Raw genomic sequence first — 14,308 nt, forward strand, 5'->3', positions numbered from 1 at the left:
TTGAGTTCTAGGAGAGTTTTAAAAAATATAAAGTTTAAGATCACATGAAATGAAAATATAAGAAGACAGCTTTACAACAAAGTAGAAGTTAGAAAATTTGCTAGGTTGCATTTCTTGCTACATAGAGGACAGAAGAACTTTAATTACCTTGTGCGTGTTTGTGAGATCCAGCCAAGCATGAAGGAGGAAGTTCAAGAAGCGCTAGTACAGAAGAGTAGAATAAAAGCAGAAGAGGAAGAAGAAAAATCAATAACTACCAAAGTATATGGTTGGAAATGCATGTGTCATTACCAGAACAGTTATGTGTATTTGCTATATATAGTGGGTTTGTTCCCATTAAAAGAACTTTTTATAAATTAGCAGCAGCAACACATTTGTTGTTGTTGTCAAATGTGTTGATCCAAAAAGAACAGTCTGCATACAGAAGCAGGAAATGGCCTGTGGCTGCAAAAACCATGCTACGTAGGGGAATTGACCACAAACACCTATGTCAAACTCCTTGTTAGATAGGATGTTAATGTGTAAAAGGTGGCAACTACATGAAAAAATGCAGAAGATCCTGGCACACAGGTTGTGTTACCACAACTCAGCAAGTTTTCTAGATTCAGCCCATACTACACAGCAGTGCTCTATAATTTCAGAGAAGTGAATGGAAAACTTTTGAGTGTAAATGCTTAATAACATTATTGTATCAAAGGGGAAGCCAATATGGTGTAGTGGTTTCCCCCTTATTTTATTGGGTTGTATAAGAAGAGTATAACTGTTACCATTATATGACAGAAGTATTAAACAAACAAAAGCAACCAATACAGGTCAAAGAGATTACATACTCTTTTAGTATAGCTCAATTTCTACTCCTTTCTAATTCCACCTTAGTCTCAGTCTCCTACTTACACATTTCTCCTTATTTCCCATCCCCTTCCCGCCGGGAACAGTTGTGATTCAATTTCGGCTTTTGTTCCATTTATTGGATCCAAGACAAGGTCTGATTTAGTTCCTTATATTTTCTTTTCCCCTTTACTTTGGCTATCAGTTCTTTCCAATTCATGACTCATTTCCCCATAGCATATCCATCTATATATTTATTTTTCCATTCAATGATATAATCCTGGAGCATATAGTCAACTAAATATTCCTATCATTTCCCCCCATTTTAGTGCTCTTTCCATCTCAACGCAACCATTGCTTGTGCCACTCCTGTCATGTACTTTATAATATTTGCCCAATCTTTATTACAACCTTTTCCTTCCATTTTCATGGGGGGAAAACAGTTTTTATTCAGCTCTTTTAACCCAGATATGTCTTCCATTTCACCCTTTATTTTCTTATAAAATCTGTGTACCTTGTCACATTCCCCCACATAGGCACATATGTTCCTGTTTCACCACATTTATGCCAACATCATATTCTTGTGCTTTTGGTAATATGATCTAATTGGTAACATTTTGTCAGTATTTTCTGTTGTATTTCCTTAATTCTTAGATGTTTAACTTTTTCAATTGAGTTAATCCAGTTTGAGAACTAGATGTCTCTGGAAGTCAGGGTTTGAATCCCCTCTCAAACTTACTGGGTGATCTTGGGTCAGTCTCTCTCTCAGCCTCAGACAAAGATAATCACAATCCCCCCTTCCCACCAGAATAAATCTTAACAAGAAATCCCTGTGATATGTTCACTTTAAGTCAGAAATCAACCTGAAGGCACACAACAGCAGCAAACTACCATATTTACTTAAACCTAATGCTCATCTTTTTTGGCTAAATTACACAGCCAAAAGTGAGGTGAACATTAGAGTTGATAGCACATTAGAATCATGAGCATTACATTTGACAACAATTTTTTTTTTTGCAATTCGCATCTTCAAAACCGAGGTGCGCATTACAATTGATAGAGAGTTATACTCAAGTAAATATGGGTATACCATAGCCTAGGATTAGCATTCTAAAAGATTTCAGATTACAAAATTATCTTGAAAAGACTTATGAGCATCGTTTTAGAAGCCATATTTAAGTTTCTGCCATGCAACTTATAAATTGAAGTTGGGTAATTGAGGCTGATGTGGAAGTCTATTTTTATGCCAACGCCTCTGTAGTGAGTTGCTCCCCCCTCCCCCCAAAATGCCTGAAATCTAAACAATGAACTAACCAGAAGCAACTTCTGATTTTCATTTTTGGCTGTTTTGATTTAGTGTGTGTGTGTGTGTGTGGGGGGGGGGGGGTCCACACACACACACACACACACACACACAATCAAAACAGCCAAAAATGAGGTTTCAGAGACTGGGTGCAAATAAAAAAACCCAGAAAAGCATATGTAACCTTTGATCTATAGCTTCCTGGTATAGATGCTTAAGGCAAGCTGATTTTCAATATACTTAGCATATGGAATACATTACATTAGCAACAAAGAAATAGAATTATACTGCCGTAAGTAAATGTGTACCTATTTTGGCATTACTTCATTGTTAAAAGTCAATATGCCATCTGCTGAATACTTCCCATTTTTTTCTCTCTTCCCACATTGTTATACTGTAACTTCAGCACAGGGGTATCCATCTGCTTATGTTTCACAAACACAAGACAAACGTCACAGCATTTCTCCCTATCATGGATCTCATGTCATTTCTCAGTATTTTCATTACTTGTTATTTAGATTTAAAAAAAGGGGGGGGGGCGTATAGGAGTATTTATTTTTCTGCTACCCATTTGTAATGGGCAGACAGCAGCTGGCAGGCTCAAACTGGCAAAGGACTTGACAGAGTGTCATTGAAGGGCTTAAAATGCAACTGGAGCACAATTTGACTTTGCGCTGCATAGAACAGTCAACAGACAACTTAAAAATTGTCAGTATAAACTAATTACTTACACTTTTTTGAACAGAGAACAAAGCAAGGATATAAAACAATTGACTATTTTTTAAAAAATTGCAGCAGAAGGACAAAAGCCTCCTTGTCTAAACCAATAAAGAAATGATGCAGATAATTAAAGGTGAGGAATAACGAACCTGCTTAGTTACCATTCTGTTGAGCTCTCAACCAAAGGCACTATTTAACAGCAGCCCTCTAGTGCATTTCAGGTGCACCATCTTCATGTAATTCCCTCACAAAAATCTTCTAATATTAACAAGTAACATGTTTTGAAAGCATTGCATTAAATGATAGGACATGAAATCTAACTGAAAAAAGAAATCCCCTTGGGTAAGTAAGTCTAAACCACTCACTGAACCTATCTAAGATTCTGCTTTCTAAGAATAATGTATAGATTGCACTCAAGGAGGTCAGACAGACCAAATGGAGATTTCCATTATGTGAACCTAGTGCTCAGGTGGAAAGAAGGAACAGGAGTAATTTCATATTTTACTTCTCCTGTGAAAGTTCCAAAATCACTTCCCATTTTCTTCCAGTTGATACCTTGACCACAGAGCAGATTGCAGAAAAGCTGCAGGTGAGAGAGGAAATAAGAGAAAAAAATCCCCCATTCCATTTGTTGATAAATCAAGTTCACGAAATTCTGTTCAGCACAACCCTTGATCCTGAAAAGCTAAGGCAGAGAGAGATCTTGCCAAGACCAGTTTGAAGACGGATTAGGTTTGAATTGGTACAAATTTCCTGATTTGTAGAGCCGACAGTGGCTCAGAAGCAACAAAATTTGAACTGCCAACTACAACTACACAGAATATGGCTTTCATGACTAATATTCTCTAATATAAATTCTGGAAGATCCACAATCAAGTTACAATAGAGTTAGTAATTTTTATGTGCTCACTCACCTTGTAGAGTGAAAGCTGTAAGTAGCTCTTCATTTTGGTTGATTTCCCTATTATCTAGTGCCATTACAAAGTGCTAGCTGATATAGAGCATTCAGAAATATGCCGGAGCAGCACTGTTGCTTGGCTTTTTTTGTTTTGTTCTGTGGCTGAGAACGTCGCAGTGCCACAATCTCTGGTATTTACTGAGGTATGGATCAAACAGAGGTTTTTCCAAGTAACAGAATCATAAAATGGGTGGAGCGACATTACAGTACTGTTATGATTGCTGACAGATGCAGTTGTGAATTGCATGCTTTTGGATTATATATAACAACTTAGAAAGTAGGACAAATCAGGGATATTGATGCGATCTAAATCTAAGGAAACTCTGTCCAACTTCTGAATTGCCTCTATGGTCTAAACTGTTTTGTTTCGTGTTATGCAGAAGAAAAATGAAGTCTTGTACCGATGGTCTGTTTTTAAAAGGGCTACAACCTTTTACTAAAATATGGTAGTGTTAATGCTCCAAGTCAAGATTCCATTTCATTCAGTGAATATATGTTCCAAACATTTCTGGTAACAAACAGCCTAGTTTGTATTTTTTTTAAAGAAAAAGAGAATGCCAATGAAGTATTAAAATATCAAATATTTGCAATCCTGACGTAGCAGGGATGGGGAATATATGGTTCTCCAGGTGTAGTGAAAAAGCAGCTCCCAGCATCCTTCACAATTTGAAAGTTGAAGTACAACAACACCTGGAAAGCCACATAATGCTAACTACTGCTGATAAACTGAAAAGTTGGTCTGGAAGCCAAAAGAAGTTATACCAGATTTAAAATAAAGTAGAACCACAGAAACAAAGTGGCTATATTGTAAAAAGGAGTATGCTAGAATGGGGCCATAACAAAACTGAATGTACATTAAACACTCATTTCAAAATGAGGTGGCCACAGAATGAAAGGAAAATGTAGGTTTCATAATGCAATATCAGTTAAGAGTTGTGAGACAAACTGTATTTTTCTGCAGCTGATATCAGGGAGCAAATATTTTCATCTACATTTGCATTTTTCAAGTCTGAAAAGTCTTAATTCAACATTCTGGATTGTATGACTTAAACTTTTTATACCATGTTTCCATGGGGGAAAAGTGTGTGTGTGTGTCTTCAATTTGCCTGTTGACTTATAGAGATATCATGATTTTCATAGGGTTTTCTTAGAGGTGGTTTAGACCAAGCATGGGCAAACTTGGGCCCTCCAGGTGTTTTCAACTTCAACTCCTATAATTCCCAACAGCCGGTTGAGGGAGTTGAAGTCGAAAACAACTGGAGGGCCCAAGTTTGTCCATGCCTGGTTTAGACCACATAGGCAATTGTAAGATTCTTCTTCTGAAACTTAGCCTACAGCACCTGGAATTAATTGGCCGCCTCTCATCCAAATACGAACCAGGGCTAACCCTGCGTAACTTCCAAGATCTAATGGGATTAAGTGCCATCAAACATTGATTTACTCCAATTATTTTCATTAACAGAACTAATCTGTTAAGAGGAAAGTAGGAACAAAATGGGTTGGACTTTTCAGTGAAAGCAAATCCTTTCCACACTAAGTATCTGCTGCAGTTTATCAAATTTACCCAACATTTCACCAGGCTGCTTTCAACACCTAAAAGAATTATTTCTAAAGACGTTGGACACTTGAATACACACAGCCTGCAGAGCTATTTACTTGATGGCAAGTTTGTTGAGCTAACATAGCAAATAAGCCAATGTTTAATTCAAGTCTCTGTTTTCTCTGAGTTGCTGACTGAAGCTATTAAGATTCTGTTTCTACTGTGAGACTTTCATATAATGTGGTGTCCCATTTCTCAGATATGGTCAACTTCTATTTTCCACAGGCTATACCATGTAATAGCCTTTCTTAAAATGGAGAGCTTGGATTTTACTTTTTTGGGAATACACTTTTTATATTTCCCTTAGCTAACATGTCAACCAGCCATGTTAGCAGAAGATTCTGGGAGATGTAGTCTAATAGGTAATCTTCTCAGTGATCTTTCTTCCTTCACATTCTTCAGCTGTTTACAGCCTGGGTCCAGTATCTTCACCTCTGCTGCCACACAATTCCACAAACAAAAAGGAACTTTTATGCTTCTTCCACAATCAGTTTTAATCTTTAATGTTACAAGTTTTATTTGAGATTTTTCCCCCTGATTCTCAGGATAACCCATTTACTAAATGAATGGTATGAACTTTATTAGTTTATATGCACTCTGTTAAGCAGCCCTAAAATGTGAATTGCTGCCAGTTTTTAAAATCTTTCTTTATTACAGTCATAGATCAGCATAAGGAGAGTGGAGTACAGTCTCATAAAAGCACAATACATAAAAAGAATTAAAATCTAGGCTAAAAGCTAAAATACAGGAGTATACTAAAAAGCTAAAACACAAATACTAATTAAAAATAGAATAAAAGGGGAGGGTGATCTGGAGGGAAGGATAGGAGTATCCAGAGAATATGAGAGAGCATAGGGAGGGAGGGGTACAGTCAGACAAAGGTCTAGGAGACTGAGAGTGGGAGAATTAAACGTATCTATAGTTACAATTTTCCGATGTTAGAATGCTAACTTGTGGTACCAGTCATCACCCAGGGAATTCTAAGCACTGCCGCGCAGATCTTAACTACATTATAGGTTGGCCTAGGGGATAAAAGCCTGGTGACTTGAAGGTTGGGTTGCTGATCTGAAGGCTGCCAGGTTCGAATCCCACCCGGGGAGAGTACGGATGAGCTCCCTCTATCAGCTCCAGCTCCATGCGGGGACATGAGAGAAGCCTCCCACAAGGATGGTAAAACATCAAAAAACATCAGAGTGTCCCCTGGGCAACGTCCTTGCACACGGCCAAATCTCTCACTCCAGAAGCAACTCCGGTTGCTCCTGACACGAAAAAAACAACAACAAAAAACAGATGTTGGTATCTGAGAGCAATGGAGTGGTGTAAAACTATCCTGAGTGCCCTGGGTGTTTATATAGCAATTAGGGGATGAGACTAGTTCAAATATCTCTGTAAAACAGGCATTGGCGGAGCACATATTCAGTTGTTTCTATGTGTCCAGAATCACAGGGGCACAGTCTCTTTGGATAAGGGGTCTTCCAATATCGACCCTCGAGTATTGCTGATGGGAGGGCATGACATCATACCAGCGAAAAGGCCCTCCGATAGACTTCTAGATTAGCTGCCAGTTTTATATTGACTGTCACATCCAGGAAGCAACACTGTTCCAGAAAGACTGTTTGCAAACACGTAAGTGACTTATAAACCTGTATGTCACATAAGTTAGATCCACAGGAACTCTAGTTTACTATGGTTGAGCAGCATCCTGGTATACATTGCCTATGTGCTCTGCTTATAGAGAATGTGGCTCAACAAAACATGGACTACTAGTTTGCGGTTTGTTTAGTCTGGTGGAGAGTACCACCTGCAGCCCCTGAAATGCATTTTTGTAGTGCCTCAAAATCCCATTTTTGCCATTTTAACTTGATTCAGGTTGATCTGAAAATTGCTTACAAACATGATGCTTTGGTTTTCCCATGTGAATTCACATCTATCCCAATTTTCAGACAAAATATGCTTTGTAATGCCCTTGAGGAATGCAATCGTGAAAACTGTTCTTCACTGCCAACATGTGACTTAGCTTCGTGTGTTAACTGGGAAGCAGCTAGTACTCTTGCTTGTTTCCTCCTCAACAAGACAGCACTGGTTACTCTGACTTGTTGAACTGAAATTTGTGGTTTTGCTTAGTTATTAATTTTGAATGCAGAAGCAACCAGAAAACAGGAGTCAGCATACTGGCACATCTGCAATTAAGTCGCCATGTTATTGTGTCCCCGTTTATCTACAGTTAGGCTGACTGTAATGTCTGAAAGTGCCCAGTGCTTATCTGAAATGCCAATACTTTGAATAGAAAAACACATATGACATAAAACATGTCTGGCTCAAAACATAGCGTACAGGACCTAGAAACTTTCCAATTTCAGGGACAATTATGAATTTATTACTGAGTTACTTATGCAGAACCAATACTACATCTTGTCACTATCATAACTATAGGATGGCGATTCTTTTACACACTGGCTCAGTCTGTTTTCCCACTGAAGCTGTAATCCAAGTCATACTTACAAAAATGAGTTATTTTTGTGTAATAGATCTCAAAATTACACTGTGAATACTGTTATTTGTAAAAAAAATTAACTATCCCAATTTGTATTGCATTTCATTTTCTTTCTTGCTGCTGTCTCTACATAACACACATAAGTTTTGCAGAAAATCCAAAGCCAACTTTTCCAGAAACCTATTGCAAATTATACAAATTACACAACAGGCCCAAATGTTATTTTAACTAATGAAAACTTTTAAAGAGCTATGTGAAATATAGTGCAAGCAAGAGGTGGAATGCAAGAGCAGAGGGTGGGTCATAACAAGGAGAAAAAACTGGATGGAAATTTAAATATGCTCTCATCCTAAATGCTGAAGACCTGCCATGGACATTCAAGTCTTTGCACATGCTATCAATACACAGAGCAACAGTTGTATATTCAGTGGCATATTTTAGCTATGTTAGTGCAAGGCACTTAGACTAATATCTTTAGCTAGGAACAGAAATACTTACTCATGTAACGGAAGGTCTCCTCAGCAAGTACTGGAGAAACAATTTCAGGAACATGGCTGGGGCAACTAGGAGATGGGATCCAACTATCATTATCAGAGAGATAGAGTGAGTCCACGCGTAACTTGTATTGGGGCAGCTGCTCTTCTAGCATGCTCACCAGCTCTACTTCAGGGAGGTCTTCATTAGGGCTGACATCTAAAAAGATAGACACAAGGATCAAAATACAAATCTGTTTGGAGATTAATGTTGTGAAAACTAGAAATTTCCTCTGTTAAATAGTAGAATACAATCAACAAAAGCAATCATAACAGCTGATCAGTCCTAATTGAAACAAAGTTTCGCAGAACACTAAATACAACTACCACAGTATTATTATAGGAAATTAACTATCCTACCAGCTCGTCGAGTCTCAACGAATTCAACATAGTTCAACATAATCCAAAAACGAAGTTTCTGGAGTAGAACAACTACTTTCAAAGTAAGTACCACACAATTTCACAGGAACAACACTTTCAAACCAGGAAAAGGTTTTTTTTTTTAAAAAAAATGTGTTACATAGTGTTATTAGCTGATTAAAAAGTAGAAATACTTCATGCATAATTTTAAAATAAAGGTCAAAATAATATCAGAGCATGTTCAGTATACTTAATTTAAATGCTTTCGACCAGATGTGTTCTGTATTTCGGACTTTGGAATACATGCATATACAAAAAACATCTTGGAGATGTGACCAAACTATAAGCACAAAATTAATTAATGCTTCATATGCAACTTATATGCTTAACTTGAAGGTAATTTTATACACAATATTTTAAACATTTTTGCGCATGAAACAAAGTTTGAATACACTGAATCATCAGAAAGCAAAAGAATATAAAACATTTTAATCATATGTTTTATATTTGTATATTGTTTTAACTGTTTTATTGGATTTTCATTGCTGTTTTAATTATGTGTAGGCATCGAATTGTTGCCAATTTTGTACGCCGCCCTGAGTCCCTTCGGGTGAGAAGGGCGGGATATAAATGTTGGAAATAAATAAAATAAATAAATCACTATCTCAGCCTCTCATGTGAATTATTTTGGAGTATTTCAATTTTGTAACTTTAGTTTTTTTAAAAGTCCTCCAAAGAAATTGAAGTTGTATGTACAATGTATAAGAGCTGCCTTACAGATTAAATAAATCTCTCTCCCATTTTGCAATCCAAAACATCATTAGTTTCCAAACATGAAATAAGATTCTGTAGGAAATCACCTCCTCACACTACTGACACAGCTGAGAGACAGCTGAAACTGTAATTCTCATCTCTTGCATTAATTTTACTACAACTTTTCCCTTCTTCCAGCTCTGTACTTATTTCTCTTACAGCTTGTATACTACTGAGGATACTTGGTAGTATTTGTTATTCATAGGGAGGCCACTGGAATAGTTTGAGACAGTTTAGTAAATGATAAAATAAAATAAAAAAATACTTGAAAATGTTGTTTGCCCAAATAATGCTCTTTAATTTTTTAATGTATATTTCAACTTACCAGTGATGCTCTCTGAATCTCTTTGGTTGAAATTCATGAGGTTTGCTTCACACTTCAGTTATTTGGAAACCACATCCTCAATTTTCATTATGTGTTGATTTCTCTCATTTTAGTTGAAAGTTGGCTTCGGTTTAAAACCAGAGTATATAATGATCTACCCTGGCATTATGAGAACATTTTTCTGGCATCAGCTACTAGGCATAGGTGATAATTCAGGTGACATATCTGAAGCTTGTACTTCATCTGATATTATGATCTGTATATCTTGTCCAAGTCAGCCATCATCTTGAAAAACAAAAACAAACAAAACACATGGCATTAAAATTCAGCTGAGGATATTAACATACTGCTAACCGTTTTATGGAAATGCCATGACAGGATACTCCTTGGACTAATGAATCCTTCATAATGACTCTATTAGGCTTTAACATCATTTTTGTTTCCATTTTAATTGGCAAAATCAATCCTACAATCTATTAATCAGAAAGCAAGTGATGCAAATGCAGATCATGCATAAGGACAGCATCAGAGGAATTTAAAAACAACTTCCAAAAAGTGTGATGTTTGAAGAATATGAAGAAATAACACAGATCCAATTTCCCTTTGTGGTATAATTTTTTCATGGTTTCCCTCATGATATTTTCATGATCTTTTCAATTGCCCTTTTGCTTTCTCTCTTTCTCCAGACAAACAGATCCTGATTGAAAATGTTTTCTGATGGATTATTTATCACTGCCAGTGCAACTCACACTTCACTAAACTCAAAAGGAAATTAAACTTCTTTCTTTTTGAGGTACTGATGTGCTGTGCCATACTTTCAAAAGCAAAAACTGAGCACCGCAAACATGTTTTGAGAGTGAAGTCTAGAAAGTTTCAGCTGTAACACAATCAGATGTGTGTATGAGGAAAACCTCAAGTTCTTTCCTAGTCTGAGTTTTCTAAATGGACAGCATTTCTCAGGTTTGAAGACAGGACTGCCCCAGAATATACTTTATAAGATTAAGATGTGATTACAAGACTAAAAATTAATTGCAGTTTCACATGATCCAGCTGTAACCAACACACACTGCCATCTAATAAGTTATTTTAATAGCAACAATTTCACTGAGCTTCAAAAATAAAATACATACAAAAAGGATACATAAAAACCAAGATATAGAATTTGTCAGAAGAGCAGAAAATATTATTTATATTCCATAGTACAAATGTATAGTTAAAAGCAAAATTGACAGAGGCACTTTTTAAGAGTTTTAAAAAACTGAATCAATATAAAACTGTCCTTCAAAGGTCACTACTGCACCCTTCTGAAGTATCCACCCTAGGTGGCTAGATAGTTAATCTAATGATAGCCCTGCACATATAAATAACATCAAACATTTTAATTAGGAAAAGCAGCTCTTTTTGCTGATTAAAATATGTCTGGGAGACTAAGCACTAAACTCCAATGTCTACTTTTAGACTAATGTCACCTGAAGATAACGTTAATTAAATTTGGCACTGAAAAAACTGTAAGCATTAAAAGGTAAATTACATCACTATAAAATCCTTGACTGAGCACACAATTTCAGTACACTTATTTCAGGTGCTTTCCAAGCATTTCAAAATTTTATTTAAGGGCTTCAATCTTTACATTGCAATTAAACAGGTAATCTGTGTGTATCTAAATGTGGATTTCATGGTTAAAAACCTAAAGTTGGACAATGCATGTTTGTCTGAATTTGAAACTCTTCACTACCTAGAAGCACTTTCAGTGTTGCTATAAGAAAAGCAGAGACAATGTTACATTTCTCATCATATTATAATTTATTCTCTATTTTAAAAAACCCTAAAATTTAATGGCTGTTTAAATGATATTGCAAAAACAAACAAAGTAATTTCTTCTTCTCACAAACGTTTATTTAAATCAGGTAAAAAGATCCTGTTTAAGAGATAAAAAGAACAAGTGGAAGCTAATGACACCATGGCATTTTATTTCTAGTTTTGGGGAGAAATCCCAATTATTTATAAATGGACAGGGTTTTAAAAATATTTTATCAAAGTAGAAGACAGTTACAAATACAGCAATTTTTTTTATCGTGTCAAAAGCGACTCGAGACCATACTGCAAGTCACTTCTGATGTAAGAGTATTGGCTGTCTACAGAGACGATGCCCATCCTGCTGGGAGGCTTGTCTCATGTCCCCACAATGAAATACACAGATGCAGCACAGGCCCCTTCCACACAGCTGTATAAAATCCACAACATCTGTTTTGAACCGGGCTACTGGCTGTTAGGAATTGTGGGAGTTGAAGTCCAAAACACCTGGAGGGGCGAAGTTTGCCCATGCCTGTATTAGAAGCTCCTCACTGATCTGGTGCCAGCAGCTCTCTGACTATATTTGTCAGCTATTAATTTAGGCAAGTCAAAATACAGAGTCCTTCATCTGCAGAATGAACCAAAGCTAATGATTATGATAAAACATCCCATACAAATTCAACCAGGGATGAGTCTTACTGTATGAGATTACACACACAGCCATAGTTACAGAGGCAAGCAATGGAGAATGTGTGGCCTTGCAGATGAACTTCAGCTTCTTCCACCTCTTGCAAAGCTGGTGAGAGCTGTAGTTCAGCAATTCTGAATATGCCTTGATGCAGCTGATACAGATAAAGAACTCTTTAATCCATCAGCTGTCTATCCTGTTCTAAAACAGCATCAGAGGCTTGATCTGGGCTCTTTATTTTGTTCTTTGCACTTCAGCGGCTTATTTTTATGAATAAGGCAAGATATCGACAAATGAGAATAAGCTGTGAAATGTATAATCAAAAGACACCGTCAGAGCCACTGCAAGCCTGAGATTATTTCAGTGGATAGAGCTAATATTATTTTTCAGATATTTTCCATTCATAATTGTATGCCTTCTTCTTGCCATCTAGGACTTTAAAATATTAAAGTGTCCAGCTTCTTTGGATGATTTTAAAATTTTCATTCATTAACATGTTACAACAAAACATTCAAAAAGAACATTGGCCACACCACATTAGAGTCTCCACTTCAGGGGTCCCCAAACTAAGGCCCGGGGGCCGGATGCGGCCCTCCAGGGTCATTTACCTGGCCCCCGCCCTCATTTATAATATAATATTTTTATATCAGTTTTAATAATATAATATATTGTATATACATATGATATTGATAATAATATTATCATTTTATACAATATAATACTAATAATAATACCATATAATACTATTAATTATATGTTATATATTACATATAATATTACAATATAGTGGTATAGTTCAATATAGTAATATATAGTGCTAATATTGTGCAATCTATCTATATATATAAAAGAGTGATGGCATCACAGCAATTCACAAAACAACAAAAGTACAGACCCCCCAACCTCAAAATTTGACAACACACCCATCATCCACGCCTCAAGGTTGATACAACAAAAAGAAAAGAAAAATAAAGTCCTAATTAGAGGGAGAGCAATAATTTTTTTTTATCCAATTGCTGCCAGTTTAGAGGGCTAATCTCTGCCCACTTGGTTGCCTAGCAACCAAGGGACAGCCAGGTTTCAGTTAGGGGACAGGCAGACTTAGGCCTCACTTAGACTTCTTCCACAGATTATCTAATTTGCACTGGATTATATGGCAGTGTAGACTCAAGGCCCTTCCACACAGCTATATAACCCATTTATAATCTTATATTATCTGCTTTGCACTGGATTATCTTGAGTCCACACTGCCATATAATCCACTTCAGTGTGCATTTTATACAGCTGTGAAGAAGGAGCCTCATATAATCCAGTTCTGAGCAGATAATTTAAGATTATCAATATACAGTAGAGTCTCACTTATCCAACGTAAACAGGCCGGTAGGATAAGTGAATATGTTGGATAATAAGAAGGGATTCAGGAAAAGCCAATTAAACATCAAATTAGGTAATCGTTATACAAATTAAGCACCAAAACATCATATTATACAACAAATTTGACAGAAAAGGTAGTTCCATGCGCAGTAATGCTATGTAGTATTTACAGTAGAGTCTCACTTATCCAACACTCGCTTATCCAACGTTCTGGATTATCCAATGCATTTTTGTAGTCAATGCTTTCAATATATCATGATATTTTGGTGCTAAATTCATAAATACAGTAATTACTATATAGCATTACTGTGTACTGAACTACTTTTTCTGACAAATTTGTTGTCTAACATGATGTTTTGGTGCTTAATTTGTAAAATCATAACTTAATTTGATGGTTAATAGGGTTATCCTTAATTCCTCATTTTCCAACATATTCGCTTATCCAACGTTCTGCCGGCCCGTTTATGTTGGATAAGTGAGACTCTACTGTACTGTATTTACAAATTTACCACTAAAAT

At 36.4% G+C, this 14,308-nt stretch overlaps 1 protein-coding gene across 4 annotated transcripts in view; it reads right to left on the reverse strand.

Moving 5' to 3' along the window:
- trak2 (trafficking kinesin protein 2) overlaps nt 1-14,308 on the reverse strand; it is a 45,689-nt gene that overhangs the window by 21,813 nt on the left and 9,568 nt on the right. For 3 of the 4 annotated variants that reach the window (XM_008120523.3, XM_008120521.3, XM_062961805.1), the window contains exons 2-4: nt 9,935-10,219; nt 8,402-8,596; nt 148-201 (exon numbers count right to left, since the gene is read on the reverse strand). In XM_008120523.3, coding sequence (XP_008118730.1) covers nt 148-201; nt 8,402-8,596; nt 9,935-9,971 — 286 coding nt within the window. In that variant the 5' untranslated portion in view covers nt 9,972-10,219. The remainder of the gene's footprint in view (nt 1-147; nt 202-8,401; nt 8,597-9,934; nt 10,220-14,308) is intronic. The other variant, XM_008120524.3, reaches the window with a different exon arrangement.

The sequence above is a fragment of the Anolis carolinensis genome, chromosome 1 (genome assembly GCF_035594765.1).
Source record: "Anolis carolinensis isolate JA03-04 chromosome 1, rAnoCar3.1.pri, whole genome shotgun sequence".
NCBI lineage: Eukaryota > Metazoa > Chordata > Lepidosauria > Squamata > Dactyloidae > Anolis > Anolis carolinensis.